This window comes from Euprymna scolopes, chromosome 39 (genome assembly GCF_053919585.1).
Source record: "Euprymna scolopes isolate OS-2025 chromosome 39, ASM5391958v1, whole genome shotgun sequence".
Taxonomy (NCBI): Eukaryota; Metazoa; Mollusca; class Cephalopoda; order Sepiida; family Sepiolidae; genus Euprymna; species Euprymna scolopes.
This window is the reverse complement of record NC_136520.1, coordinates 37,170,277-37,197,746: the sequence shown is the minus strand read 5'-3', so window position 1 is coordinate 37,197,746 and position 27,470 is coordinate 37,170,277. Positions and strand designations below refer to the sequence as shown.

Genomic DNA, 27,470 nt, shown 5'->3' with positions numbered 1-27,470 from the left:
TTTCCAACCAGCAATATATCTCTACATAGGCAATTACAGGTGAAAACTGCTGGTGGAAATATAAATGTTAATTAGGACAATAGTCCAAAAGAGAAACACAATAAATAATGACCGCTCTTCATCATCCCAAAAAAGTTGAAAAAAAAAAACTTTGGTGCTTATTCAGGAGTCAAATCTAATTAATAAAACAAAATACAGAAAAATCTTTATGATGTATGTAGCCGTTGTGGAACAAAAAAATATCATATTCCAAAAATCATATAAACAGATCAAATAGATTTATTTATATAGAAAATCATTTTTTCAGAATTTTTAGCAAATTACTATTAATCACAGTTATAAGAAGGTTGATTTTGATCCCTATTTCTAGAGAGGTTGTTAAGGGGGAGGTAGCCAGCAATGAATTTTAAAGATAGTGGATTAATTCGTTTCCTCATAAAATTTGATTTTCTTAGTTAAAAAAACCTACTTGATCAATTTATATTACTTTTGGAATGTGACATTTTCGTTCTGTGATGGGTACATCCATCATGAAGATTTTTCTGTATTTTTGTTTTTAACTAGGTTGAATTTTGGACAAGCACCAAACCTTTGAACAATGTTATGAAAAAATAAAATTTATTGGAATGAAGATCTGGAAATTAAAGATCTAGCTAATTTTAGCCATTTAAAAGCCAGAGAAGTTTCAAATTGAATACTCTTAACTGAGGAGTTTGAGACAGCAAAAATTGAGGAGTAAATAATAATGCTTACCTTTACACCATATTGGACTGTTCAAGGAGTATTGAACATGAGCAAAAAAAAAAAAAAAAAATGCAAAGCCACGTAACATTCTTGAATGCTTTTTTTACAATCACTCCTCCATGAAAAAAGAATTTTATTATTTTTTTAAATAGTCCATTTTTTGCATAGGTAGAATCTTGGTGCATTTTGATAGCAAACAAGTAGTTTTATTAAGAGAATAATGTAGTTTACAAGAAAATTGTGTGAAGTAGATATATGTAGTCATTGTTACAATCTTCTAAGAAACCATATGTGTGTGTGTGTGTGTGTGTGGTGTCTTAGAAGGCTATAACAATGAGGGAATATGACGTTGTAGCAAGGCAATAAATATTTCACAAACAGATTTGGTATATGAGTTCAAAAGGAAATAAATTGAAATTATTTCAATTTTGAAAATAGACGTTATATCTAAAAGAACACAATTTCACCCATGCAAACAGATGGCAGAATGTTCACCGCGTAAGCTGTCCCAAAATCATGTAAATTTTATGGGGACTAATTTTTGTTTTCTTGAATATGAGTATGGCAAACAGGCTAGAAGCATTGCAATTTCAATTATACATACAACACTCGATAAAAATCAAATCAGTTAGTGAGACATCTGTTTTCCTAACTACATCACGAGATGTAAAAATTATTTACCAGTGTTAAATAAAACTATTTTTTAATATATATAAATGCCGTACTCTAGTTGATTGCTATTTGTTGGTGTTGTTCTTGAGTGATGCATTTTATTTATTTTTTATTTTTATTAGTGAGTTTATGATATTTAAATAAATCGTTAAATGTCATTGATTATATAGGCTCACTTTGAAGTCATATTTGTTTTTAATTTTTGAAATCTATTACTATAGATTCAGTACAATATAATAATCAATAAAGAATTGACTCTATAATAAAAAAAAAAACAAAATCTGCATAAATTAAAATATATTTTAAGCATATATTTTATGATTGGGCCATACCTTGTGCTATAAGTTTAGAAAGTACCGGTATGTTAAAATGGTAATTGTTTTTGTACTAACATTACAACATGGCTGCAACTTGTAATGCTCAACATGTATTAAGCAACTTGTAATGCTCAACATGTATTAAGCATCAGTTTTTGAGTGGCATAAGAGATTCAAGGAAGGCAGGGATTCTGTGAGTGATGATGGTAGATGTGGGAAGGGTAAGGATGTCAGAACACCAGAGTTGATTGGTGAAATAAAGAATTACATGGATAAGGGCAATCGTGTGTCTATAGAGATAATAAGTGCACAGTTTGATGTCAGTGTGGGAACTGTCTCACAATTATTCCTGAGGAACTAAAGATGCAGAAGATTTGAAAATGCACCAGTTCACAACTCCATCTTTGTCACAGACTTATTTGACCAAGAAAATTAAAAAGAAAAGAAAACTACTTGTTTGTTTATTATTTAATTGGAATTCATTATTGAGATGAGTATTATTTATTAATTTATTTTTAATGCGGACTATTATTCTCATCTTTCTTAGTTGTTGTTTCACAACGTTTCGGCCAACTATTCCTCTGGCCTTTGTCAGGTGGTAACCCCAATGGGATAGGAACCTGACGAAGGTCAGAGGAATAGTTGGCCGAAACGTCATGAAACAACAACTAGGAAAGATGGGAATAATAGTCTGCATTAAAAATAAATTAATATACTTGTTTGTTATTGAGATGTACCAATATTATAAGAATTTGTGAGCAATCACCCTACAACTTGTTTAAGTATTTAAAAAATAATAAGGCCCTCTTTCATTGCAGCGTGATTGTAGAAAAGTCCATATATATATATATATATATATATATATATATATATATATATATATATATATATCATCATCAATAAAAACAAGTTTCAAAGTTATGTAAACTTTATATGGCTATGCTAGTAATCCAAGATAAAAGTTGGTTAATATTAATTTTAGAGGAATAAGTTCTTTTGTCTTTTTGAAAGAAAAAAAAATTATGGCAATTTGTATCGGACACATAAAATGATGAAAAAACATCTAGTCACATAAATTTTTTTTTTAATATGGCTGAGGTAAATAAATGTTAAAAGGGAAATAAGTCTGTTTGTAATATGTCACAAGGGAAATAACCCTTACATCTGAATGAGAAAAACTGGCCTTATTAATTTTTTCATTTTGTAACATAAATCACGAGATGGGGAGTTATTTCCCTTGTAGCATATTATGAAAAGACTTACTTCCCTTTTGTCTTGCATCATTTACGTAAAAGTTGGACGGTGGCTCAGAATTTCCCCTACATTAAAAATCAAAACTAAAGCACATACTTATGAAACGAAAAGATCATATTTCAAAAATCACGTAAATTAATCAAATAGTTTTATTTTTCATAAAGAAAATTATTTTTTTTAAACAATTCTAAGGAATTAATGGGAAATCGTAGACATTACAAGGCTGATTTCGCAAGTTTGAATTATTGCCGGATTATCTGCACTTGTTTCTTCAAAATATCGATATGAGACAGTTTCTTTTTGCTCCCTCATAAAATTTGATTTTTTTAGTTAAAAATAAGGCTACTTGATCAATTTATGTGATTTTTGGAATATGATATTTTCATTCTGCCATGGATATGTAGGCCATACAGATATTTTTGTTTTCTTAATATAGATAAAATTCTGAATAAAAAACCAAAAGGTTGTCATCCATGAGTAACGAGGCCTCCCTCCTCCCGTGTTTCAGTAATGACTGAAGTTAGGATGTAGAGCTTAAGTTTTACATGAGTTTCCTTCTCCAAGATCAGTGGTTCCAAACCATTTGTACATGGTGGCACACAATTGTTTTTTGTTTTTTTTTAAACTTTTGCAGCACATCTATCATAAAAAAATAAATATTTTCTTAAATTTTAAAACTACAAATGATCATTCATTTAAATTGTTTTCACAGTTCATACCACTAACAAGAGTCCAAATATATTTATTTGGAAGATAATCTACACTGCTATGGCATAAAATTAGATTAGCTGGAAATTTACTGTGTATTTAAGAAAGCATTTTGGTATCAAAGTCGGGTCTGAATTATTCTGCTCTGATACCGATTCCTGATACTTCAAAAAACTCTTGATATTTCGATTAACTGTCTCATTACTAAGTTAAACCATAAAAAAGATTATCAATTAGTATAAGCGCAAAACGTTTAGATTCCAGAAATTTGGCGATTTGGAATTGAGCGGTGTCGATGTAAACTCTGACCTTCTTTAGGTATATCTTGTCGAACTCGGGAATGTTTCTGTCGAACTCGGGAATTTGGATGGAATTTCCAGCAGAACCCTTTATTTACAGCATGGGGGTAGCGTGCTCTTGTTCTGTCAGCCATGACTGGATAGAGGTCCTAAGTAATTCACAAATGTACTTTTTGGTCGCCCACACTGAGGATTGAACCTTCAACCTTCAGGTGAATATCACTTTTACAATTGATTTTTCCCAGTACTCTAACCACTGCGCCACAAGTCCTTTTCAAATTCCCGAGTTTGACAGAAACATTTCCGAGTTCGACAAGATACACCTGAATAAGGTCAGAGGCTACATCGCCCGAAACGTTGTGAAAATCACAACTCAAGATGAGAACAGTAGTCCGATGAATAATAATACAAATAACCAATCCTCATCTCAAAAATTCAGAAACATCTTTCTTTTTTATCCGGACATATGGATTTATATGTAGCTGTCTACATCAAAACATTTCTAAGCCTGCTTTAATAAAAAAAATATGATAGATTTTTAATTCCATACTGATGAACATCAACCTTCTTAATTTCGTAACAGATTACCAAGCAAATTATTCATTATTTGGCTTAACGTCTGTTTTACATGCATGTGTTTGGTGACAAATGTGTCAGATCCAAATTACCATGACTTAATTGTTTTCTTTTTTGTTTTTCAAGAAAATATTTAGGTGCTTGTCCAGAATTTCCCCATATCAAAAACCAAAAATAAAGAAAAATCTATACAATGTACTTATCCGTATTGGAAGAAAAATATTGTACACAGAAAATCACGTAAATTGATCCAAGTAGTTTTATTTTTATAAAGAAAATTATTTTTAAGCAGATTTGAGTTTTTCCAATGTCTTCCCCCTCCCCATGTTTAAAAATCTCCCAAGTTTAAATTATTTAGATTTATCTCCATTCTGCTTTCAGATTGTTTTCAAGATGGTGTCACGAGATCGTCTTTCACAGTTTAATCATAAAGTTTAATTTTCTTACTTAAAAATAAAACTACTTGATCAATTTACATGATTTTTTTTTTTTTTTTTTTTGTGTGTATGATATTTTATTTCTGTCAAAAATACACACATCATACACGTTTTCCTTTATTTTTGTTTTTCAATATAGAGGGAAATTCCGGATAAAAACCAACATTAAATATAATGGTTTTATGAAATAAATTGTTTTCAGGCATTTTGCAAGCAGTATTTTTTAGGATTCCCCTGAAGTTAATATTCACCAAAACATCCTTGCTTTGTTTCTTGTTGTGTCCGTTTTAGCTGATGATGGAACAGATCTTTTTCAACACTGAGATGTCGCGGTAGACAATAAGCCCATCAGAGTTGCACCATTGATTAATTCCTGAAGAGGCGCCAGGCTTAGGCAGATGATATCGTATCTAGTAAATACATGTGTAAAAACATAAAATTAACACAAAATATTTTTAAAATATGTGCATATATTCACTTATTACATACATAGGTATTAGTGTTGGGACGATTAATCGGAAGCGGGAATTGGAAAACTCAGAACTTTTTAGGGTATCGGAATCAGAAAAAATTGTTTCTATATTCCGATGCCAAAACGATTTTTTTTTTTTTTTTTTACATGGAGTTCACCACTTATCAAGGCCCAATGGCCACTCAGGGATAAGGGTTATTGTGTGTACAATAATCAAAGTGTAGCAATAGTATTGGAGAATTGGTAAGGTGTCATTACTTGGGGGGGGGGCGTCTTTTTTCTATTTGATTTTGTTTAAAACAAAATCATCCACTTCTGGTAGTAATAATAAAATAATAAATATTTATTGATTTTAAACTACCAGTAGAACTAATATGTATAGATCACACCTCCCAAAAGTGTGTTTTTATTTTTGAGAAAATATATGCACATTTAACATGTGATTTTATGGTAATTGGAAAAAAATAAGAACTGTATAGTTAACTATTAGGGGATCTATAAAAACTGGGATCGGAATCGGTAATTGCATCAGAATCGGGAATTTAGTAAAGAATCGATAATTGTATCAGAATCAGGAAAAATATTGGAATCGTTCCATCACTAATAGGTTGGTTGGTTGGTTGTTTTTGTTATACGGCATATCAACCCTTCTCGGGTTATTTAATGCCGAATCCAAAGATTTTGAAGAAAAAATTCTTAATAGAATATATTTGTTATTTTCAAGTCGGTTTCTATTCAACCCATAGTTGGAACCCTAACAGGTACTACCACTCCGGGTCAGAGTGGACCTGGGAGCAATGGTAATTAAAGGGTGGCTCCACACTCCCCAAAGCCCACAAGCTGGGGCCTCACCACTGGATATAGTTTAAGGTCATATCCAGGACCCCCATTGAGGGAATTTTACCCTCTGCAGAGGGGCAGTCGGTGTATTCTAATGCCCCACCGACAGGGCCCGCTAATAGGTATATTTATATATTTGTATGTATAGAATTCACTATTAAACTAGTTAACTGATCATTATGAATTTTGAAACATATTTGCCATGTGTAAGGGTTTAATTTAGTTGTATACAAAGAGGGGTAAAAAATTGGTCAAAGCCCTTTTTGAAAATTCAAATCTCTACTATTATATAAAAGGAACTTTTGTGTGTGTGTGTGTGTGTGAGAGAGAGAGAGAGAGTTCCCTATGGATCCCTAAACAGGTTTTGTGTCAGAATGTTTCTGATAAGTATCAATAACTTAAAAAATCTGATGAAACAAGGAACAGGCGATTTTGATTAACATCACAAGTGCATTTGGGAAGTTTATCACTACACAAGTGAAAAGGTTCAGCATACAAAATTAACAGTAAATTATTTGGTGGTTTCGAAATGAATGATTCTGTTTAGAGCCCAATGGAACCATGATACTGGACTTTTGCATTTCAAACTTTAATTCAAGCCACTGTATAAAAATAATTTCATAAAATCAACAGTAGGTTCTCTACAGTGCAATGTAAACTACAATGTATTGTGAACTAAGTCACTGCAGAGAGGCATGTGAAGCTTCCTCCCAGTTTACTAGAGCAGATAATTAATCAATTGATTCAAAAATAGGCGATTTCATCGATTTTGATGACAATAATATATGGGAGAGTGAAACATTCATTGAGCCACATTTAATCCCGGGCAATGTTAGGTTTCCCTGCTAGTATTTAGATATTTGTGAAATTTTAATAATAGGTATTAGATGTTAATTATTATATATTCCATAAATTTCAGTTAAAGTATTTTAAAATATGGACACAACTTCCCATTTGAAAATTCAAATATATCATATTTCTCTTAAATTTGATCCATAGTTATTAACCATCAATTAAGCAAGATTCTCTGAATTTCAATTTCTTCTTTTAGCTTAAAGCCTAGAAATTTTAGACAATCACCAGAATGAAAACCAAATTCTTTTAGTATTTTCATTGGTCTGTTGAGTGTAAATTTGAAATAACATCTTTATTGGTTTGTCAAGTCTACGTTCACAATAGCATACTGGTTAGTCTGTAAATGGTATTAAAAACATTTTTCTGTAAAGTAGAACAACTGCTTTTGTGTTTTTAGTGAAAAAAAGTCTATTACTATAGACAACAAATATTGCAGCCATGACATAAGTAATTTAAAATATTCGTTTCATAGTTATGCCTCCTGTGTTTAGCTACATAACGTCTACAAAAAATGCGATTTTACCCAATTTTCTGTAAAAATTACGGGTTTGTATTACTGTACACATAGATTCGAAAAAGTTGTCAAAAAACAAATAAATGTTATCAAAGGCAAGATAAGTTACTTTTCTACCTAACTGGATATGTTTTTAGTGTTTTATTCAATGTAACATGCTTATTCAGCTCGAAAAACATACAATGTTCACCGATGTATTGGAAAATTTAAAATGGCGCCCGAATCTCTCTTTGACACAGTAAGTTTAGAAAAAGGAGTTATAAATAAAAAACTAGACAAAATACGGTTAAAAACTCACTCAATATATGTTACCATGACATAGACTGACACATATTCGGTGGGTTTTTAACCGTATTTTGTCTAGTTTTTTATTTATAACTCCTTTTCCCAAACTTACCATGTCAAAGAGAGATTCGCCATTTTAAATTTTTCAATACATCTTTTATTGCAGGACCAAATACCACCAAAAAGCAATATTGGATATTTGCCTGTGGTCAATGGTTACCCAACTCAACTAAGTACTGTGAATGCAGTATTTTTAAAAAGTCTTGAATTTGCTGAATGTATTGTATTGACATTTGATCTTGCATTTTATGCTAAAGCACAGCAAGTGTGTTGGAATGATGCCATGTATATTCAAAGAACAGTTGTTAGACTGGGTGAGTTCCACACCTGCATGTTGTTTCTCAGTGTCATTGGAAAGTGATTTGAAGATTTGAGACTAGCTGACATTCTACTTGAAGCCGGAACAGTGGCACAAGGATCACTACCTAGAGTTATGAAAGGTAGACACTATAATCAAAGTGTCACAGTTATAAAAATTATGTCTAAAGCCTTAAGAAGGAAACTCCTATTTACTTTTATTGAAACGCAAAATGAAGCAAAAGCTAAATTCATTGAATTGTCTAAAAATTTACATAATGCTCTTCCCAAAACACGATTCCAAGATCTCTGCACATCAAGTGATTTTAAAGAGTTTGAAAGCAAATTGTCAATATTTATTAAAGAGAGATGCAGCCAATTTCCAACTTTCGCATTTTTGATAAGTTACTTGAATATGGCAGATTTGTTTTTAAATTTTATTTGTGCTACAAGAACAGGAGATTGGGCCCTTCACCTTAAATCAACAGTAGCAATGATTCCCTGGTATTTTGCATATGACCATTTGAACTACGCTAGATATCTTCCTGTTTATATCTGTGAGATGCTTGCTGTTCCTAATACACATCTTTCAACAGCAAAGCATCTGACTGCTGGGAATTACCCATTTAGTCAGACGGCAATGGCCCAAACAATTGAACAAATCATGAATAGAGATAACAAGACCAGAGGTTGGCAGATTGGATTTTCAAATAATCCCAATGCTGTTCATTGTTGGATTTTATCTTTCAATCAACGTGCTCAAATCTCTAAAAACTGTACTAAAATGTGGAGTTGAATGCACCAATAAAATCAATGAAGATAAAAACTTTTATCTTGAGAAAAAGCATCCACAACAGAAGAGCAAGAAGGAAAGAGATCGCCTTCTTATAGTAACAAGAACCTGAAAAGTTGGCCTGGGAGAAATTTTTTCACATTATCTTTCAGAGTTCCCAACCAGCCTAAGTAACATTGATGGTTCTTTGCAGTGTACCAACAAAGCTGCTTTATTTCATTATTTTATTATAAAGTTTCCTGACACGAAAATTAATAATATTCCAAAAAATGCAGCAATGATTTTAAATGGACTGGCAGTGATACAACAGTTTGAAGAACACATTCCATCAAGGTTTGGTGAGCTAAGCATTTATATTTTTAGATATGTAATTAAACTTGCTTCTTTTTATATATCAAGAGTCGACTTTGTCTGTGATAAGTACAACATACATGGAGTATTAAAGACTCTGAAAGAGGATGCCGTTTGATTACACCCAGCTCTTTGTTACGTGCTTTGAATGAAAAACAAAAAACGCCAGTACAATTTCGAAAATTCCTCATGTCTGTGACAATAAAGAATCTCTACTTTTATTTATGTTGATGCATTGGAAGAAATTGCCAGCAGAAGAATTTCATAGAAAATCTATGATTACTTCATTTAACCAATGATGTCTCTTGCTGTGTCCTAACAGTGATACAAATGAAGTAATCACAAAAACTTTGCCAGAATTAACAACTGACCATGAAGAAGCAGATAGCTTTCTTTTGCTTCATGGAAAGCATGCATTAATTGCTTTCTCTTCCATCATAAGTAAGACTTCAGATACGGATGTTTTTCTTCTTTGCCTTGCTCAATAAAATGATTTATATATGGCAACTAATACCAGTCGATCATCTTGTTTCTTAAATCAGTAGCAGAGAAATGCGGACCTGTTATTTCAAGTGCCTTACTTTCTTTGCATGCATTCACTGGCTGTGACACTGTTAGTAGTTTGAAGGGAAAGGGGAAAATAAAACCATTTGAATTGATGAAAGAAACAGAGGAATTTCTTCAAACTTTCACACTGTTAGGCTGCAACTGGCATTTGACTGACAATTTGTTCCAGCTATTAGAAAAATTTGTATGCTCTCTGTTTTACATAGAAATGTTTCTTCTGTAAATATTGCCCGTTTTAATATTTTTCACATGACTGGAAAATTTGATAATACTTTACCACCTTGCCAAAATAGTTTACGATTACATGTGGAAAGAGCAAATTATCAGGCTGCTATTTGGCGGCAATGTCTTCGCATTAATATTAATGCTTCTTCTCCAACAAACCATGGAAATGTGAAGATAAAGCACTAGTTGTTCATTGGAGTAGCCTTCGCAAACTCCATCAACATTAATAAACTAGTAAAGTGTAATTGTAAGAAGAACAGCTGTGACCCCAAACATTGTTCTTGTGTTCGTCAAACACTGCCTTGTACCAACCTTTGCCAGTGTGTAGATTGTTTTAATGTAGTTGAAAAAAATTATGAAATGCAGCAGTTCAGTAAAATAGAAGATTCTGACTCCTCAGATGATGAATGATAAGATAAGCTTTCAGGATTAGAGAACAATCAATTATTTTTCAATTCCTTTTCTAAATGTATTACTTCATAACAATTTTTTCAAAAAACTAAAAAAACTCTTTTATATATAGTCAAAATTCTTCTAAGCATTAAGGTTTGTATATCAGTCAATATGCATGTGTGACAAAATTACATCAAAAAGTAAATGACCGTCCAAAATAAATAAAAGTCATTCAATCCCTAAAAGTATTTGAAAACAGTTTTTCCATCTATGATTTTTGAAAGGCACAAGATTTGGAAACATATATAAATGCTTTTCATGTCTTTTGTCAAACGAATGTACACTGCAGTGTTTTATGAGGATATTTGCAATTTTAGAAACTGATACAACACATTTTCGTTGATATGGCTTTACACAAGTTATTTTATTTAATAAATAAACACATTATATAAGAGAATAGACATATCAACTTCTTGTTGATACACTTTAATGAGTTAAACTACTTATTTAAATTTCACTTTACATAAAGTGAACCATAAAAATGGAGTTTTTCCGTAAATGACACACCCTGTATTATCTCCCTTTTTCTAAAGCAGTGCGCTAAATAGCCTGGAGATCTCTTCAGATTTGAAATCAGCATGAAAAATACTCCTAGAAACACTTGAAATTTTCTCATATGAATAAAATGTCTACCAACTAAAAAACTAAGCCTTTTTTTAGCCTCTGACCCATAGTCTACTATTCAAACGTGAGTTGAATAATATTTCCACGTCAAATAGATGATAAGGCCGCTAAGTTGTCTCCCTTGAATAATTTTCATCGAAAAACAAATTCTTGTTTTTCCAATATTTTTGTCAAAACAAACCGGCACAAAGAATAACGTACGTTTACATGTTTTTATCAAAAACTTATTATTTATGCTAAGTGGTCTTCCTTGAACATTTTTCACTTAAAAGTAAGCTCCTATTCTTCAATATTATTAACAAAACAATACCATAAAAGAATAGCATATACAGATAATTTATCAACAAAACATGGTTAAGTTGTTAAGTTGCTTCCCTTGAAAATCTTTCATCAAAAACAGATTCTTGTTTTTCCATATTGTTGTCAAACAAACCGACACAAAGAATAACGTACGTTGACATGTTTTTATCAAAAAATTATTGTCTATGTTGAGTTGTCTCCCTTGTATATTTCTTCAATCGCCGATAAGGACTGAAATGCTGAATGAACAATTAACAGCATGAACAAACTGTTGTTGAACATTTTATTTTATTTGAGTTTTTTTAGATTTATTTTAAAAATAAACGCAATCAATCGCTTAAATTTAAAGCAATAAAGCAATCAATCGCTTAAAATTAAACTTATATTGTTTGTCTGGTTCTTTCCTGCCACCATATGCCTATTTATAATATAACATATATATATACATATGCACATAGTTATGACCAGTACCTAGGGCCCGAGCAAAGCCGAGCTGAACTGCTAGTGTTAATATAAAGTATTGATTTTTTATGGAAAAAACAAAACAAAAACAACTTCATAAGATTGTTTTAAGGTCACTTGAACTACTCTATTTGCCATTTCATTTCAAGGACAAAATATGTTTTATTACACCCATAGTCAAAACTCAGTTACCACCTCTACAAAGAGATAACACTGAAATTAATTAATAATACAAAATGAATAACCTTGGATTGAAAAAAAAAAGATTCACAGAATTATTTGATCTTTATTAAATGTTCATAATTTATTAATTAATTAAATAAATACGTATTAATATAAAGAATTTATGGTTATAGTCAGCTAATGTCTTCACTAATTTTCTGCAGAGCGCTACTGGAAGTGGTGAAAAGCAAATCAGTTCCTTCGCTTTTTTTTGTTATTGGGTATTCTGTATTGAATATGCCTTTTTGTGATGTTTGAAAAATTTTTTTTTAATTTTAAAAATTTTCTAACATATATTTATTATAAAATTTCGAATAAAAACAAATTATTTTTACACTTTCATAAACATGTATTTTTTATAAAATTTCAAATAAAATAAAAACTTTTATATTTTTTTTTATTTTGTAAATAAAAATGCAAATAAAGACTAATTGTGTTATTTTTATCTGTATAATTTTGTTAATTTTTATCATATACTGTTCAATAATGTGCTTTTTTATATTTTCTTTCAATAAATCGCTTCAAAATACAAATACTGAATAACAAAAAAAGTGAAAGAAACTGATTTGCCTTGTCACCACTTCTGGTAGAACTCTGCAAAAAAAGTAGCAAAGACATTAGCTGACTATAGCCAAATTTATTTTATTCTTGAAAAAATTTTAATTGTTTTAAGTCACTTCAATTATTATACCCTTGTCTCCTTCTTCTTCTTCTGTTAACTAAATCTCAAACGTCCGTGTGTTTGTGCATTTGTGTGTTCATATGTCCGCTAAAAACTTTTGTCAACCGCATTGGACCGGATCGAAACCAACACCATCTGAAAGAGCGATCCTTTGGACCATTTCTTGCAAGGGGATGGGTCACTTTTTGTGTTGGGACTTTCGAAAGTCATGTACATGTAGCAAACTGAAGGTATGTTTAAAAACGTTATTTTGCAGGGTCATGGCGTCATAAGTCGTCGTGATCTGATAGGCTAAAGCGTTTGCCAGTAATGTTTTTCCCTTCTATCCCTCTTTCCTGTATGACATAATCACGTTGACACACCGGTTCCCATCAGATAACCGAAGTTAAGCAACGTGGAGCATGATCATTACTAAAATGGGCAACTAATTTGGCAATTCCAGGCGCTGTATGTAGGAGGAATTGCAAAAACCTAACGTCGTCATCTCCCCTAACAGGGATATACATGCAACTGGGGACCGCTTGGAGGAAGCCGGTTAAACCTGAATAGGGTTAGTGCTGACACACACACACTGTCCCTCTTTTGCATTTCAGGTTTGAGCCTGCCTACCACAGCTAATTTAAAAAAAAATTTTTTTGTGATTGCACAGACACTCGCTGCTTTTTTGATTGAAAGAAAAGTTGTTTTGATTCATTGTTTTTTTTTTGTAGGGGTGTGGGGGGGGGAGTTCTAGCGCACAGGCTGCCAAAATATCTGGTGGGGAAATTATCACCTATTTTTTTTTTTTTTATGGGTGATCCTGTTCTTCTGTGGTGGTTACTCAATATCTTTAGTATAGCAACTGTGTCAAAATTGAACAACCGGGAAACACTTGGTATCCATGCTAGTTACAAATAAAATTTTTTTTTTTTTTTTTTTTGTAATTTTCATCCCAAACAAGGCACAGTGCCACTTTGAAGCAGAGGGCTACTATCAGGGACTTAATTAGCAGGGTCATTCTGAAGGGAGATGAGTAGAAAGATGTTTGTTAACTTTACACTTGAACTTCTGCATATCAGTGCAGTTGGGAAAGCAGAATCCTGGAAGGGAGTTCCAAAGACCCGCAGTTCTGGGGAAGAAACTATTGGAGTAAAAGGCTTTCTTGCACCTAGGGATCTCTAGTGTAAAGGGATGAGACTTAGTAGCTTGTCGCGTTTGTTGGGGGTAGTTACGTCGGGGAGCTACAAGTGTTTGCAGTTCGTCAGAGCATTCACCATTAAAGTATTTATAGAACAGGCAGAGGGATGCAACATCTCATCGATGGGACAGAGGCTGAAGCCTAGATGACAGTTCAGGACCTATCAGGTTGGCGACTCTCTTTTGAACCCTGTCCAGGAGCGAGAGACAAGCAGCAGATGCACCAGCCCAGATGTGACAACAGTACTCCATACATGGGCGAATGGTGGCCTTATAGAGGTATAGGATACTGTCAGGCGTAAGTAGTTTTCTAGCACGGTAGAGGGAGCCAACCTTCCCTGCAGCAGCCTTGGCAATGCTCTCAATGTATCTATTCCAGTTCATATTCCCTGTAAATGTTAGGCCGAGGAGTTTAAAAGAAGTACTTTCAGGCAATGTGTTCTTGGCCATTGCTATTGGTGGTAGAGAAGGTTTCTTGTAATTATTGAAGGAAACAAGCTTAGTCTTAGCAGCATTGAATGTGACATAAAGATCTATTTTCTCTCGTGCATACCTCCCCACCCCAACAATCTCGTAATATATGGCCACACACTAACAAATCAGATGGAAGGGCGCATTGATTCCTTCTGTTCCCTAAGAAACATTTTTTAGTCTCTTTGGAAACCTCAGCCAACAGAGAACCCGGTAAGCATCAATGACAGATCTCTTTCCTCTCTCTCTTGTCTCTGTCCATGCCAGCATAGGCAGTTTTTCACTTGAAGATAACTGCTGCTTGATTTGCGACACCCTAAGAACTTTCTGCTTCTCGTTTTTCTCACCCAGACACTTTCAGTCCAACTTTCAACCGTCGAAGTAAACTTTTTGTTGTTTCGTTGTAAAAAATGTTTTGTTTTTCATTTCATGCTTCGTGTTCAACTATCAAGTATTTTATTAGGGATGCAAACAAGCATTCCCTAAACCCTTCTTCATTTCCAGGACAAAATACGTCTTATACCCATAGGTAAAACTCAGTGACCACCTCTTTAAAGAGATATCACTGAAAAGTTCAAATGAAAAAAAATTTAAAGCTCTCAAGAGATTTTATTTTCTTTTGTTGTCGTTAGCATTTAAATTTATGTTTCAGAATTTTTTAGATGAGGATTTATATTTTGAATTATTTAGACTATTGTTCTCATATTTAGTGTTATTCGCACCACGTTTCAGCCACTGTAACCTCCGACTTCTTCAGGTGTATCTTGTTGAACTCGGAAATCTTTTTGTCTGACTCAAGAATCTGTATGGAATTTCAAACAAAACCCTTTATTTAATCCATGCAAGGGCCCGTGGCATAACAGTTAAAGTACTTAGTAAAAATCAGTTGTGAAAGTTATGTTCTTTTGGAGGATGAAGGTTCAATCCTTAGCGCGGGCAATACTCAGGGTACAATTGCAAATTACTTAAGACTTCTATCCGATCACAGCAGATGGAAAAAGAGAGCATGCCCCCCCCCCCGCCCCTCCAGGATTAAATTAAAGAGATCAATTTGAAATTCCGGGCAGATTCCTGAGTTCAAAAGATTTCCGATTTCAACAAGATACACCTGAAGAAAGTCAGAGGTGACATCGGCCGAAAATTTGTGCAAATAACACTCAAGACGAGAACAATAATCCAAATAATATAAATTAAAATGTATGATTTTGAATATGATTTTCCACTGAGAATTGCTGTAAGAAAATGTTTATTTGGATCTGAAAACATATCTCGTTGTAAAAGATTTTTAGCTATGAGTATAATAAGACATATTACGTCATTGAAATGAAGAGGGGGGAGGTTAAAGTAGTGGAATTAATTTGTTAATAAATACTGAAAATTTTTTTGTATGATTGGATAATTTTGTGATTTTGAGGAGATTTTAAAAATTCATTATTTTAGGATTAAAAAGCAAAATGTTTTTTTTTTTTTACTGTTTTTCACCTCAAACATAAGTGGCTACTATTTAGGATTGTACCTAGCAGAGGGACTGTGAGGAATTTATCACCAAGATGTTTGTTCACATTACATTTAAACTTCAGCAGCAGTGCGAGGGAAGAAACTATTAGAGTAAAAGGTTTTTCCTCATCTAGTGACCTCAACAGTGAGAGGGGGATTTTACTACTCCAAAAATCATATAAATTGACCAGGGCAAATGACTTCAAAATAATTCAGATTTGCGAGATCAGCCTTGTAATAATGTAATGCAATGTAATTTCATATTAATCGCTTAAAGTCACTTAAAAATGATTTTCTTTATAAAAGAAAAAACTATTTGATCAATTTATCTGATTTTTAGAATATGACATCTTTGTTCCATGATAGGTACATACATCATAAAGATTTTTATGCAATTTAGTTTTTAAAATAGGTTTGATTCTGAATAAGCACTAGATTATTATTTTTTTTTATTTGTTTTTTTTTTTGCTCACATTCACCCCTAATATCGCCACTTGGACGAAGTGGCTACTATTTCGGACAATGCCTAGGAAAGATTAACAAGATGTTGGTTTATATTACATTTAAACTTCTGCATATCAGTACAGTCAGGGAAGCACATAGCAGAAATAGAATTCCAAAGTCTAGCTGTTTGAGGGAAGAAACTATTAAACTAGAAAGCTTTCTGGCATTTAGGGACCTCAACAGTGAAGGGGTGAGATTTTATTGCTAAGCAGGTTTGCCGAGGATATGTACATCAAGAGGGCACAAGTGCAACGAGTTCATCAGAGCACATTACATTAATATATTTATAAAACAGGCACAGAGATGCAACATTGCAGAGATGGGACAGGAGTTGGAGCTTAGTTGACAAAATAAGACCTATTAGATTGAAAACTCTTTTTTGGACCTTATCCAAGCACGAGAGACTAGTAGTAGATGCATCAGCCCAGATATGGCAACAATATTCCATGCATGGGCGAATAGTAGCCTTGTAAAGCTACAGGATACTCTTAGGTGTGAGTAGTCTTCTAGCTCAATAGAGGGAACCCACCCTCTTTGCAACAGCCTTCGCAATGTCCTCAATGTCTTTGTTCCAGTTAATATTGCCTGTGAAATGTTCGCCTGAGGAGTTTGAAGGAAAAATTCTCAGGTAGGGTGTTATTTGTTATGGATATCTGCGGTTGGAGAGACGTTTTGTAATTGTTAAAAGAAAATAGCTTAGTTTTACTAGCATTAAATGTTACCATCCATTTGCGGACCCATTCCATTACAGTCTAGAGGACCTTTTTCTAATGATTTTGCCATTGTCTTAGACTTATGTACATCCGTTCTTCTCTCGTCCATGTTATAGAGTGTTGTATCATCAGCAAATATACCCATCTCAGACACAATATTATCAGGGATTATGCTATCAGATAAACAATTACATAAGAACAGTAAAATAAAAATGTCTCACCTGTAATTGGTTTACATCATTGCACTCTTTTTTCAAGGCAGTTTTGTAAGCAACTATGCCTCCGCCCAAAGCAAGCAGAATTGCATGGGGACCACAGATATCCCAGTGATATGAACTGTCCTTGCTGAGTAGATAGGCATCTACTGTACGGTCTAGTACGCACACAGTCTTGTAACCGACGCCAGCAGAGTGGCATAATCTGAAACCTTTTTTCAGTTTTGCTTGGACTTCATCATCTTCACTGGAACTGGTGATAACTAAACCATGCTCTTGTTTTGAGGAAGGTGATATATCGTCTATTGTTTTGTTGGAATGTAGTTTGATATCTCCATAACAGATTCCCCAGAAGCATCGGCTTTTCCAACTAAAAAGAAAGAAAGGAAAAAAAAAAATTTCACATTACAGCCTTGATAGAGTTCAAAACTGGCTTCAAAACCTAGTAGGTGATGCCCTTGTGGCAGACAAAATTGCAACAAATACAAGCAGGAGCGAATTCTCACGGCTGGAGATTTTGAAATACACTTTCTTCCTGGCCTGTCCAATCAGAAGCTAGCTCTGAGTCACATGACCAAGTTTATAAAAACTTAAACTGGTAACACACTCTCTTTCTTCCTAGATCTTAGATGGACAACAACTCCACATGGAATGGACCTGTCCACTCCAACTTCTCTCTTGGGACTAGTTTTCATCAATGTGTAAATAAAGTCCATATTTTTTTAGAGAATGTCCAGAAATATTTAGTGAAGACAATCCCAAATAAATCCTGTATCAGGATAAAAGAGAAAAATTTGGAAGAAAATTGTTCATGGTTACTTGATAAGGCAGAAATTCCTGATAAAGTAAATGTTCACGTGCATTAATCCCAGTGTGCACGAAATCCATGGTGAAAACTTTTAACAGTAAGGAAAGAAAGTTGCTAACTAACTGGTTACAAAACAGTATTTATAAACGAGACCACAACATTCTTGAAATCTGAAATAAAAAAATGTAGTTCCATGGAAAAAAAAATGACACCGTAACTCCAGTTTGAATAACTTTTTTTTAAACTGTTTTTTTCACCCCAAATAATGCACAGTGCCAGTAAGTCATAAGGAGCTACTATCTGGGATCAGATTTGCAGGGATATAAGCAGTTGGACAGCAATATGTCTGTTCACATTACACTTGAACTTGGGGTATTTATGTGGAGGGGACACCAATGCTTTCAGTTCGTCCAACAACTTTCTATTAAAGTACTTGTAAAACAGGCACAGGGATGCCACATTTCGATGATGGGACAGAGGTTGGACTTTGACCGACAGTGTGGGACTTATTAGGGTGGCGACTCTTTTCTGAACCTTATCCATGAAAGACAGACTAGTGGCAAATGCACCAGCCCAGAAGTGACAACAATATTCCATGCATGGATAAATAGTGGCTTTGTAGAGATACAGGATACTCTCAGGTGTGAGTAACCTTCCAGCACTATAAAGGAAAGCCCACCTTCCTCGCAGCAGCCCTGGCAATTAGCTCAAAGGCAAAGAATTAATCTAGTCACAATCAGCAGAAATGTAGTGGTCTTTTCGTGTTTAGATGGAAAGATATCATTAAAGAATTCAAAACAATTCAGTATATTTTATAAAGCTGTTCTGACATCTCATTGGTTCATTTGGCACTTCTGCATTACATGGACGGCGCCGTTGTTAGGGGCAATAACTCCAATTTCTTCTTGGTTAAATAACATTGCAAATAAATAACAAACAAGATTTTTTTTCCGATCACAAAAAAATTTAAAAACTCAAAACATTTATTGGATAAAAATGTATCAATATATAATTGTAAAAACATTTATTGAAATGTCTGCGTAAGAAAATATAATTTTAATAAAATAACTTTTAAATTAAAGCAACATTGAATTTTTTTTTTTCCCAAAACATTTTTGGAATTAAAGTAAAATTGGATTTTTTTCCTGAATGATTTAATTTAAATTTTCCGAAACATTTTTAATTGAAATAAAATTGTCACTGTAACAAAATATAGTTTTATTTTTTTGTGGCACCTGTTGAAGGGTCAACAATATATTGTAGTTTTAATTTTTAAATTAATAAACAATTTGAATGGAGAGAAGCACCACCTGGCAACAGTTTAGTGAAACATACAAAAAAAAATAGCGCCATCCATGTAATGCAGGAGTGCCATCCATTCTTATCACACATGGTCTTAAATAGAATCACCCAACTCTATGTGGTCATACCCTCTTTCACTATGTCAAACAAAAACAGGAAGCAGGGAGGGAATTCCAAAGTCTGTATTTACAAATATTAAAATGTAACCACGTCTGTGGGGGAGATCGCACAATCTTGTGTCACAGAACCAATTTGCATTAATAGGTTGGGAGGCTTGTGTTGTCGACCTCAGTGCAAGGGTTCTAACCCTAAGTCCCAATGGCTACACTTTCATCTTCATCAAAAAGACACTCATTGGTCACTGAGATTACCACTCTGATGCTCAGAGCGCACAATACATGCACAACCCTAAGTTTGTGTGGCAGGATCTTTAACACGTTAGTTGTTCGTTGTCAGTCATCAGGTTTATGTTCTTTTTTCACAAGTGCACTGGCATTGCTGGCAGATATGGGCCTCTCGCAGCTGCAGTTTGGGTGTCAGGTTTCCAAGGTAGATCTGGAAATTAACTGAATTATCTTCCAAAGATCAAAACAATTAATAATCAATAAAAACTTCAGAGATCAGTTTCTTATAAACGAAAATAATTATTGCATAAGCTAATTCCAGATCCAACTTGTGCAAAAGAAAATTTAAACTCCTCAAGTTCTTTTGGACTCAGTCAACATAAATTGTTTCAAGATGCAGGATTTTCAACTTGAATTCTTTCAAACAGCTTCTTGGTTGGAGGAGAAAGAAAGAGCTTTTCCACTTTACTCTTTCAGAGATCTCAGCACAGGGCAATCAGTCCAAAATGCTGACCTGTCTCATTCAAAGGTAGCAGAAAGTCTCTCCTATCTGCCAAACCAATAGTTTTATTGAATCCTTAAATTTGCCTCCCATCTCTTTGAGACTACTTTGTTCTCCTCTCTTATCTCTTTTTCTGATTCTCTCTTTAATTCTCTTTCTTTTCTTTCTTTGCCTTTTGAACTCGCTTTCTCTCTCTCTCTCTCTTTCTCTCGTTCATTATCCAAGTTATTTTAGTTATCATCTGCAAGGTGGTCTCTTGCTTGACACAAGATACATGACTTATTTCTAAGATTTTTTTGGTCACTCAGCTAGACTTCTGACACCAACCTGTCTATTTTATTTCGTTGGGAAATTAATTTTTCTCCACGATATCTCAAAAGAAATCCGATTTATCATTTCTCTTAAACCTCATGTCAAACACGTCACTATCACATCTGACCCCTATGATTACCAACAAGATAATCCGGTGCTGTCCAGGTTTGAAAAAAATGTTATAAAATACTAGTTGCTCGGTTGTTTTTGTTTAATAGCATATCAACAATTTTTGTGTTATTTAATATCAAATCCAATAGCTTTGGCAAAAGTTTTTATGCTTCAAGTTCTTTATATCTCCAAATACTTATTTATGGCGTTTGGTTTGATTATTTTGTAGAAGTAAAAGTAAAAGGTGGTTTTTGTTTTTGATTTTGCAGAACATGATTGAGTTTTGCAAAGGAAAAGGAAAAAAAAAAAAACAATAACACCAATGTTTGGTACATTTTTGGTCAGTAAACCAGTATCTTAAGCCAATCTGATCTGGTAGCACTCGAAATATAATAGGTATTTTTATATTAATCTATTAAGTCAGAAGAAAAATCATATTTTACCTGTCACCTTCAAGTTTGTAAAATGGTTGAAAGACAACACCAGCAATTGGTAGACCAGTATCAACTTGGTAAACACCAATCAAAACAGTCACACATTCCAAACCTTCATAGATAACTCCATATTCATCTGGCTTGCTTGTCTTGCCTTGAATATACTGAGCTGTTGAATCTGAAAATTAAATAATGCTGCTAAAATTAGCAAACCTAAGAAACTTTAAATATAGATTCTCCAAACTAAAAAAAAAATTTTCCATTATACCTTGATTCTGGTTCAGAATTCCTCTTATATGCAAAAACAAAAATTAACTAAAGTCTGCATGATGTACATACCCGGGACAAAATGAAAATACCATATTCCAAAAATCACATAAATTGATCAAGTAGTGTTATTTTTAAATAAGAAAATCAAATTTTATAAGTATAAGACGAGTGACTCTCTCCGCCCGCCATTTTGAAAAAAAAAAAATCTTAAAAACGAGGTAGATAACTCAGTAATAATTCAAATCGAGATTTATATTGTAATGCTTATGAATTTCCATTAATCGGTTTAAAATGATTTTCTTTATACAAATAAAACTACTTTATCAATTTACGTGATTTTTAGAATGTGAAATTTTCATTTTGTCATAAGTAATGTACATCATACAGATTTTTCTTTAGTTTTGTTTTATAATATTGGGGGAATTTTGGTCAAGAACCAATACTTTTTATGTAGACATGGCGATTTTTGCAAAGCATAAACAATGGTACACCAAATTATGAGCATTCAATGTTTGTTGGAAATGAGAAAATTTGCAATCTTGTGTGTCATTGGTTCACAAGCCGAATCTCACAATGTATAACTAAAAATGAAGGATTAAAACTAGTGAAAATTTTTTACAAATGTCAGGGTGGAATGATAAAATTGTCGCTGTAAAAAAAAAGGCACGATTCCATTTTCATTTGATGAAAACTGGTTTTCTTCTTTTGCTGCAGATCATCTACTAGTTGGCCAGTTGTGTACAAATCCCAAGAGCGATAAAAGTCTTCTATCATGTCTGAAAGTGACACAATGCTCAACGAGCGAGATCAGAGATGCGCCACTGTACAACTCATGCTCTCCACTGACCCAAGTTATGACAACAGGACCTCAAAACGCAAATTCAACACTTGAGGGCACAGCTCAATGATGTTTCTGGTCACGGTTATGGTCTTTGGTGTGGTTTCAAGTAAAGGCCACATCATGCCACCTCACATCTTTGAAGTCGGCTTGAAAGTCAACACCAAAGTTTACCTGGATGTGCTGAAGAGTGTGGTGATCCCTTAGTGCAATCAGGTGGGTGCTAGTAGACCATGAGTGTGGCAGCAGGACTCAGTGCTGGTCCACAAGTCCAAAGAGACCTAGGCTTAGCTTCAGAAAGAGTGCTACAACTTTGAGTAAATTTGAGTTTTTCTAATGCTGTCCCTCTTCCCATGTTAAGAATAGCTTTCTAAAATCTTGAAAATTGTAATGATTTGGATTTATCCTCCTTCTTCCTTCAGATTGTTTTTAAGATGGCGTCGCTACATTATTACACATAGTTTTAGCCATAAAATTTGATTTTCTTATTCAAAAATACAACTACTTGATCAATTTACATGATTTTTAGTGTATGATATTTTCTTTCTGTCACCGGTATGTACATCATATAGATTTTTCTAGATTTCTGTTTTTTAATATATGGGGGAATTTTGGACAAGAACCTTATTGTTATTATTATAATCATATAGAAGTTTTTTTTTTTTTTTTTTTTTTTTTTTTTACAAAGTAGTCACCACTTATCAAGGCCCGGAAGCCACTCGGGATAAGGGTTATTGTGTGTACAGTACGTTAGTGTTGGAGATTTAATAAAGTGTCTTAAGGAGGCGGTTCATCAGGAATTTGTTCACATTGGACTTGAAGACATCCAGGTTGTAGACAGGTGGGAAGCAGGCAACCAGAACAGAGTTCCACGGGCGTGCACTTCTAAGAAAGAAGCTTCGTTCATGGAATCTACATTTTGATTTCGGCACAGATAAGGAGTGGGGAAAATTTTTGACAGTGGTTTCAGCTAGACGGATGTTTTTCGTGAAAGATTGGCAAGGGGGTGACCAGAGATTGGAGTTCAGATGAGCACCTGCCATGGTAGTAACGATAAAACAAAGATGGGTTTGCAATGTCTCTCCTGTGGGAGAGAGGTTGCAGGGAAGAGAAAAAGGCATCACCCACTAGGCCACGAAGCCTATTTTGTACTCTGTTAAGGCAGGATAGGCTGCTTTTAGCAGCTCCTGCCCAGATGTAGCAGCAGTACTCCATCCTTGGACATACTCGGCCTTTATATAGATAGAGAATTGCATCAGGGGTGAGATATCTTCTGGAGCGGTAGAAGGATCCTAACATTTTTCCAGCGATCCTGGCAACTGACTTGATGTACGCATTTCATTTCAGGTCAGGGGTAAAGGTCAAGCCCAGAAGCTTGTCAAAACATGGAGCTTCCCCTAGACGAGAGCCACGTATATCAATTGATGCCAGATGGGGATCAGAGTGTTGATGATGTAAAGATAGGAACTTAGTTTAAGATGCATTAAAAGTAACCAGCCACCTCCCCCCCCACTGCCCCACGCGCTTTCAGATCAGAGGAGAGTGAATCTGTCATTTACGGCCTTTGATGTGTTGCCATAGATGGTCGTGTCATCAGCATAGATGTCAACGAATGATTTAAGTATGTGTTTTGGGAGATCATTGATGTAGATCAGGAAGAGAGTTGGGCCTAGGATGGACCCCTGAGGGACTCCAGCATTAATATTGATGGTCTCTGATTTCTGCCCATCAACTACTACTCTTATAGGTCTATTAGAGAAAAATGATTTTATGACCGAGAAAACATTTCCAGTAATACCGTAACTGGAAATCTTGTGAAGTAGGCCCTTATGCCATACCTTATCGAAGGCCTTTGATATGTCAAGAGCAATTGTCCTAGAGAGAAAGCCTTTGTCAAGAGATTCGCTAATCCTATGAGATATAACAGCACATCTGCTGCAGATCTGGCAGAACGGAAACCATATTGCATGTCACTAAGAAGGTTATTTCTGCTTAGGTGGTTGACTACTTCTCTATTTAATATGTATTCCAGCAGCTTATTCATGACACACAGGAGACTTATTGGTCTGTACTGAGAGGGAGAGGACTTATCACCTGAGTTCTTAAATACAGGGCATACTGATGAGGTTTTCCAGGGTGTTGGGAAGCACTTCTCTTTAAGGCAACGCTTAAACAGTTTTGTAAGTATGGGGGCAAGTTCTAATTGAAGCTTTTTCAGCACAATGATTGGAATGCCGTCAGGGCCAGTTGCTTTACTGGAATCAAGGTTCTTGATTAGCTTGGCGACATCACGCACAGATATTTGTATGTTGCAGAGCGTGGTGTCCGTTATAGGAGGAAATATGGGGAGTTGATGGGCTTCGTCGCATAGGGTAGAATTAGCTGCAAAGTTCTTGGCAAATAGTTTGGCCTTGTCTGATGCTGACGAGATGACCTCAGGTCCATTGGTGATGGTTGGGATACAATGCACGCTTCTGTTCAGGATCCTGTTTGCTATTTGCCAAAACTGGTGGGAACCAAGCCGCTGCTCAGCTACTTTGGATTTAACGGACTGAGCATATAGCTCTCTTGCATTTTTTATTACTCTTTTGCAGTGGTTGCTGGCAGTCCTGAAGGCAGCTTTAGTCTCAGTGCATCTATTATGTTGGTAGCTATGGAAAAAGTGATTTCTGTGCGCGATGGCAGCAGCACATTCTGGAGAGAACCATGGCTGGCTGTTAGGTTTTTGTTGGAATTTTTTGGATGGTATGAATCGGTCTATGCCTACAATTAGCCATTCAGTCAGGTCTGATACTATGGCGGACACATCTTTTTTAAACATGGAATGCAGTGGTAGATCGGATATAAGTGTACGGAAGCTATCCCAGTCAGCGGTAGAGTATCAATATACAGTACGGTGGGGAGGTACATCTCCACACTTATTGCATTTCGTTTTTATCAGAAGATCCCAGAGGAGACAGAACGGAACTTGAACATAGCTCAGGGGAAGTTGTGAGAAAAAGGTCTAGAAGGCTAACATACTGATAGGAAGTATTAGGCACTCGGGTGGGTTCGTGGACAATCTGGGTGATGTCATAGGCAATGGCAAAATCATGACAGAACCTCCCTTCATCTGTCTTGTTAGAGTGGGTCAGCCATTCTGCATTGTGGACATTGAAGTCACCACAAATGTGGATGTTAGCTGAAGGATGAGCAGACAGTATGTGGTCAATTTTTTCAGATATGCTCTTAAGGATAGTAACTCCGCTGTTGTGGGGGCGATAGAGAGCGAATATAAATGCAGTGGTGTAAGCAAGTGCAACCCGGAAGCACATATAAGGTAAATCAGGGTCTTCTCTGGAGATATCCCTACCACATGGAAAGCCATCTTTAATGTAAGCACATATTCCATGTCCATGGCGATCTTGGGGGTCAGATTTAGATGTTAAGTTAGAGTACCCTTTAATTATGTAAGTATTATTATTCTTTATTATCTATATATAAAACAAAGAGACTTATTATTTTGCCATCTAATTTACATATGTGTTAGCGATATGTATAGGCACACATGTAAATTAGATGACAACATTGAAAAAAGAAACTTACTCTAAAGATAATACTCAAGATGAGAACAGTAGTCTGATTAATCCAAATGACACAAACAATTATACCTCATCTAAAAAATTCAGGTCTCCAATTAAAAGCTTTGCCATCCAAATATATAAGGTGTTTTTTAGAGGTGACAAACTTTAAATTAACAACTCTATTTCCTTTAATTGCAGATTATGTAACTATCGGTTATTTTGAGTTCAGCTTGGTTTGGCAATTCATCATGAAGCCTCGGCATAATGTTCACAGGGAACATGAGTTGAAACAGATGCATTGAGGACATTGCCAAGGCTGCTGCAAAGAAAGTGGGTTCTCTTTATCGTGCTAGAAAACTACTTATGCCTGAAATTATCCTGTACCTCTACAAGGCCACCATTCACCCATGAATGGAGTATTGTTGTCACATTTGGGCTGGTGCATCTGCTACTAGTCTATCACTCCTGGACAGGGTTCAAAAGAGAGTCGCCAACCTGATAGGTCCTGAACTGTCATCTAAGCTTCAACCTCTGTCCCATCGACGAAATGTTGCATCCCTCTGCCTGTTCTACAAGTATTTTAATGGTGAATGCTCTGATGAACTACAAGCCCTTGTACCCCCTTGACATAAATACCCTCAACAAATCCAACAAGCAGCTAAATCCCACCCCTACACAGTAGAGATCCCAAGGTGTAAGAAAGCCGTCTACTTCAATAGTTTCTTCCCCAGAACTGCTAGACTTTGGAACTCCCTTCTGGGATTCTGCTTTGCCAACTGTACTGACATGCAAAAGTTCAAGTGTAAAGTGAACAGACATCTTGCTACTCATCTCTCTTCATAATATCCCTGCAACTTATGTCCCCGATAGTAGCCCCCTACTTCAAAGTGACAATGTGCCTTGTTTGGGGCGAAAACTAAATTAAAAAAAAAGGACAAGAGAGACTGATACCCAAACAGCATTACAAACTGTAAATTTTATGAATGTTTGAAAATTTGATGAAAGAATAATGTCACAAAATGAATCTATCAACTGGCCACCTAATTCATTAGATTATTTTCTTTGGGGATATGTAAAGTCCCATGTCTGCACAGATAAACCGTACACAATAGACCACTTTGAAGACAACATTCAATGCCTTATTGGCAAAATACAGCCTAATTTAATGTGTAAAATTTGACCTCTAGATAACACCATATATTCAGAAGCTGTGGGGGCCATATGCCCGAAATCGTATTTAAATTATAAATGCCAAAAATTAATGTTTGGAATAAACCACATATATGCATAATGAAAATATTTTTCTGTGATTTATTTTTATTTAAAATTTGCCACCTCTAAAAAAACACTCTTTATTTTCTGCAGTCTGACTTCTCATCTGTTGTTATTTTACAATTCTTG

General features: G+C 34.6%; 1 protein-coding gene across 2 annotated transcripts in view; it reads right to left on the bottom strand.

The window, feature by feature from the left end:
- Positions 1-4,675: 4,675 nt before the first annotated feature.
- The window catches only part of LOC145263752 (inositol polyphosphate 1-phosphatase-like), a 67,394-nt gene continuing 44,599 nt past the window's right edge, over positions 4,676-27,470 (bottom strand). The window contains exons 5-7 of one of the 2 annotated variants that reach the window (XM_080120771.1): positions 21,408-21,576; positions 17,592-17,955; positions 4,676-5,417 (exon numbers count right to left, since the gene is read on the bottom strand). In XM_080120771.1, the coding sequence (XP_079976897.1) occupies positions 5,295-5,417; positions 17,592-17,955; positions 21,408-21,576 (656 nt within the window). In that variant the 3' untranslated portion in view covers positions 4,676-5,294. The remainder of the gene's footprint in view (positions 5,418-17,591; positions 17,956-21,407; positions 21,577-27,470) is intronic. The other variant, XM_080120772.1, reaches the window with a different exon arrangement.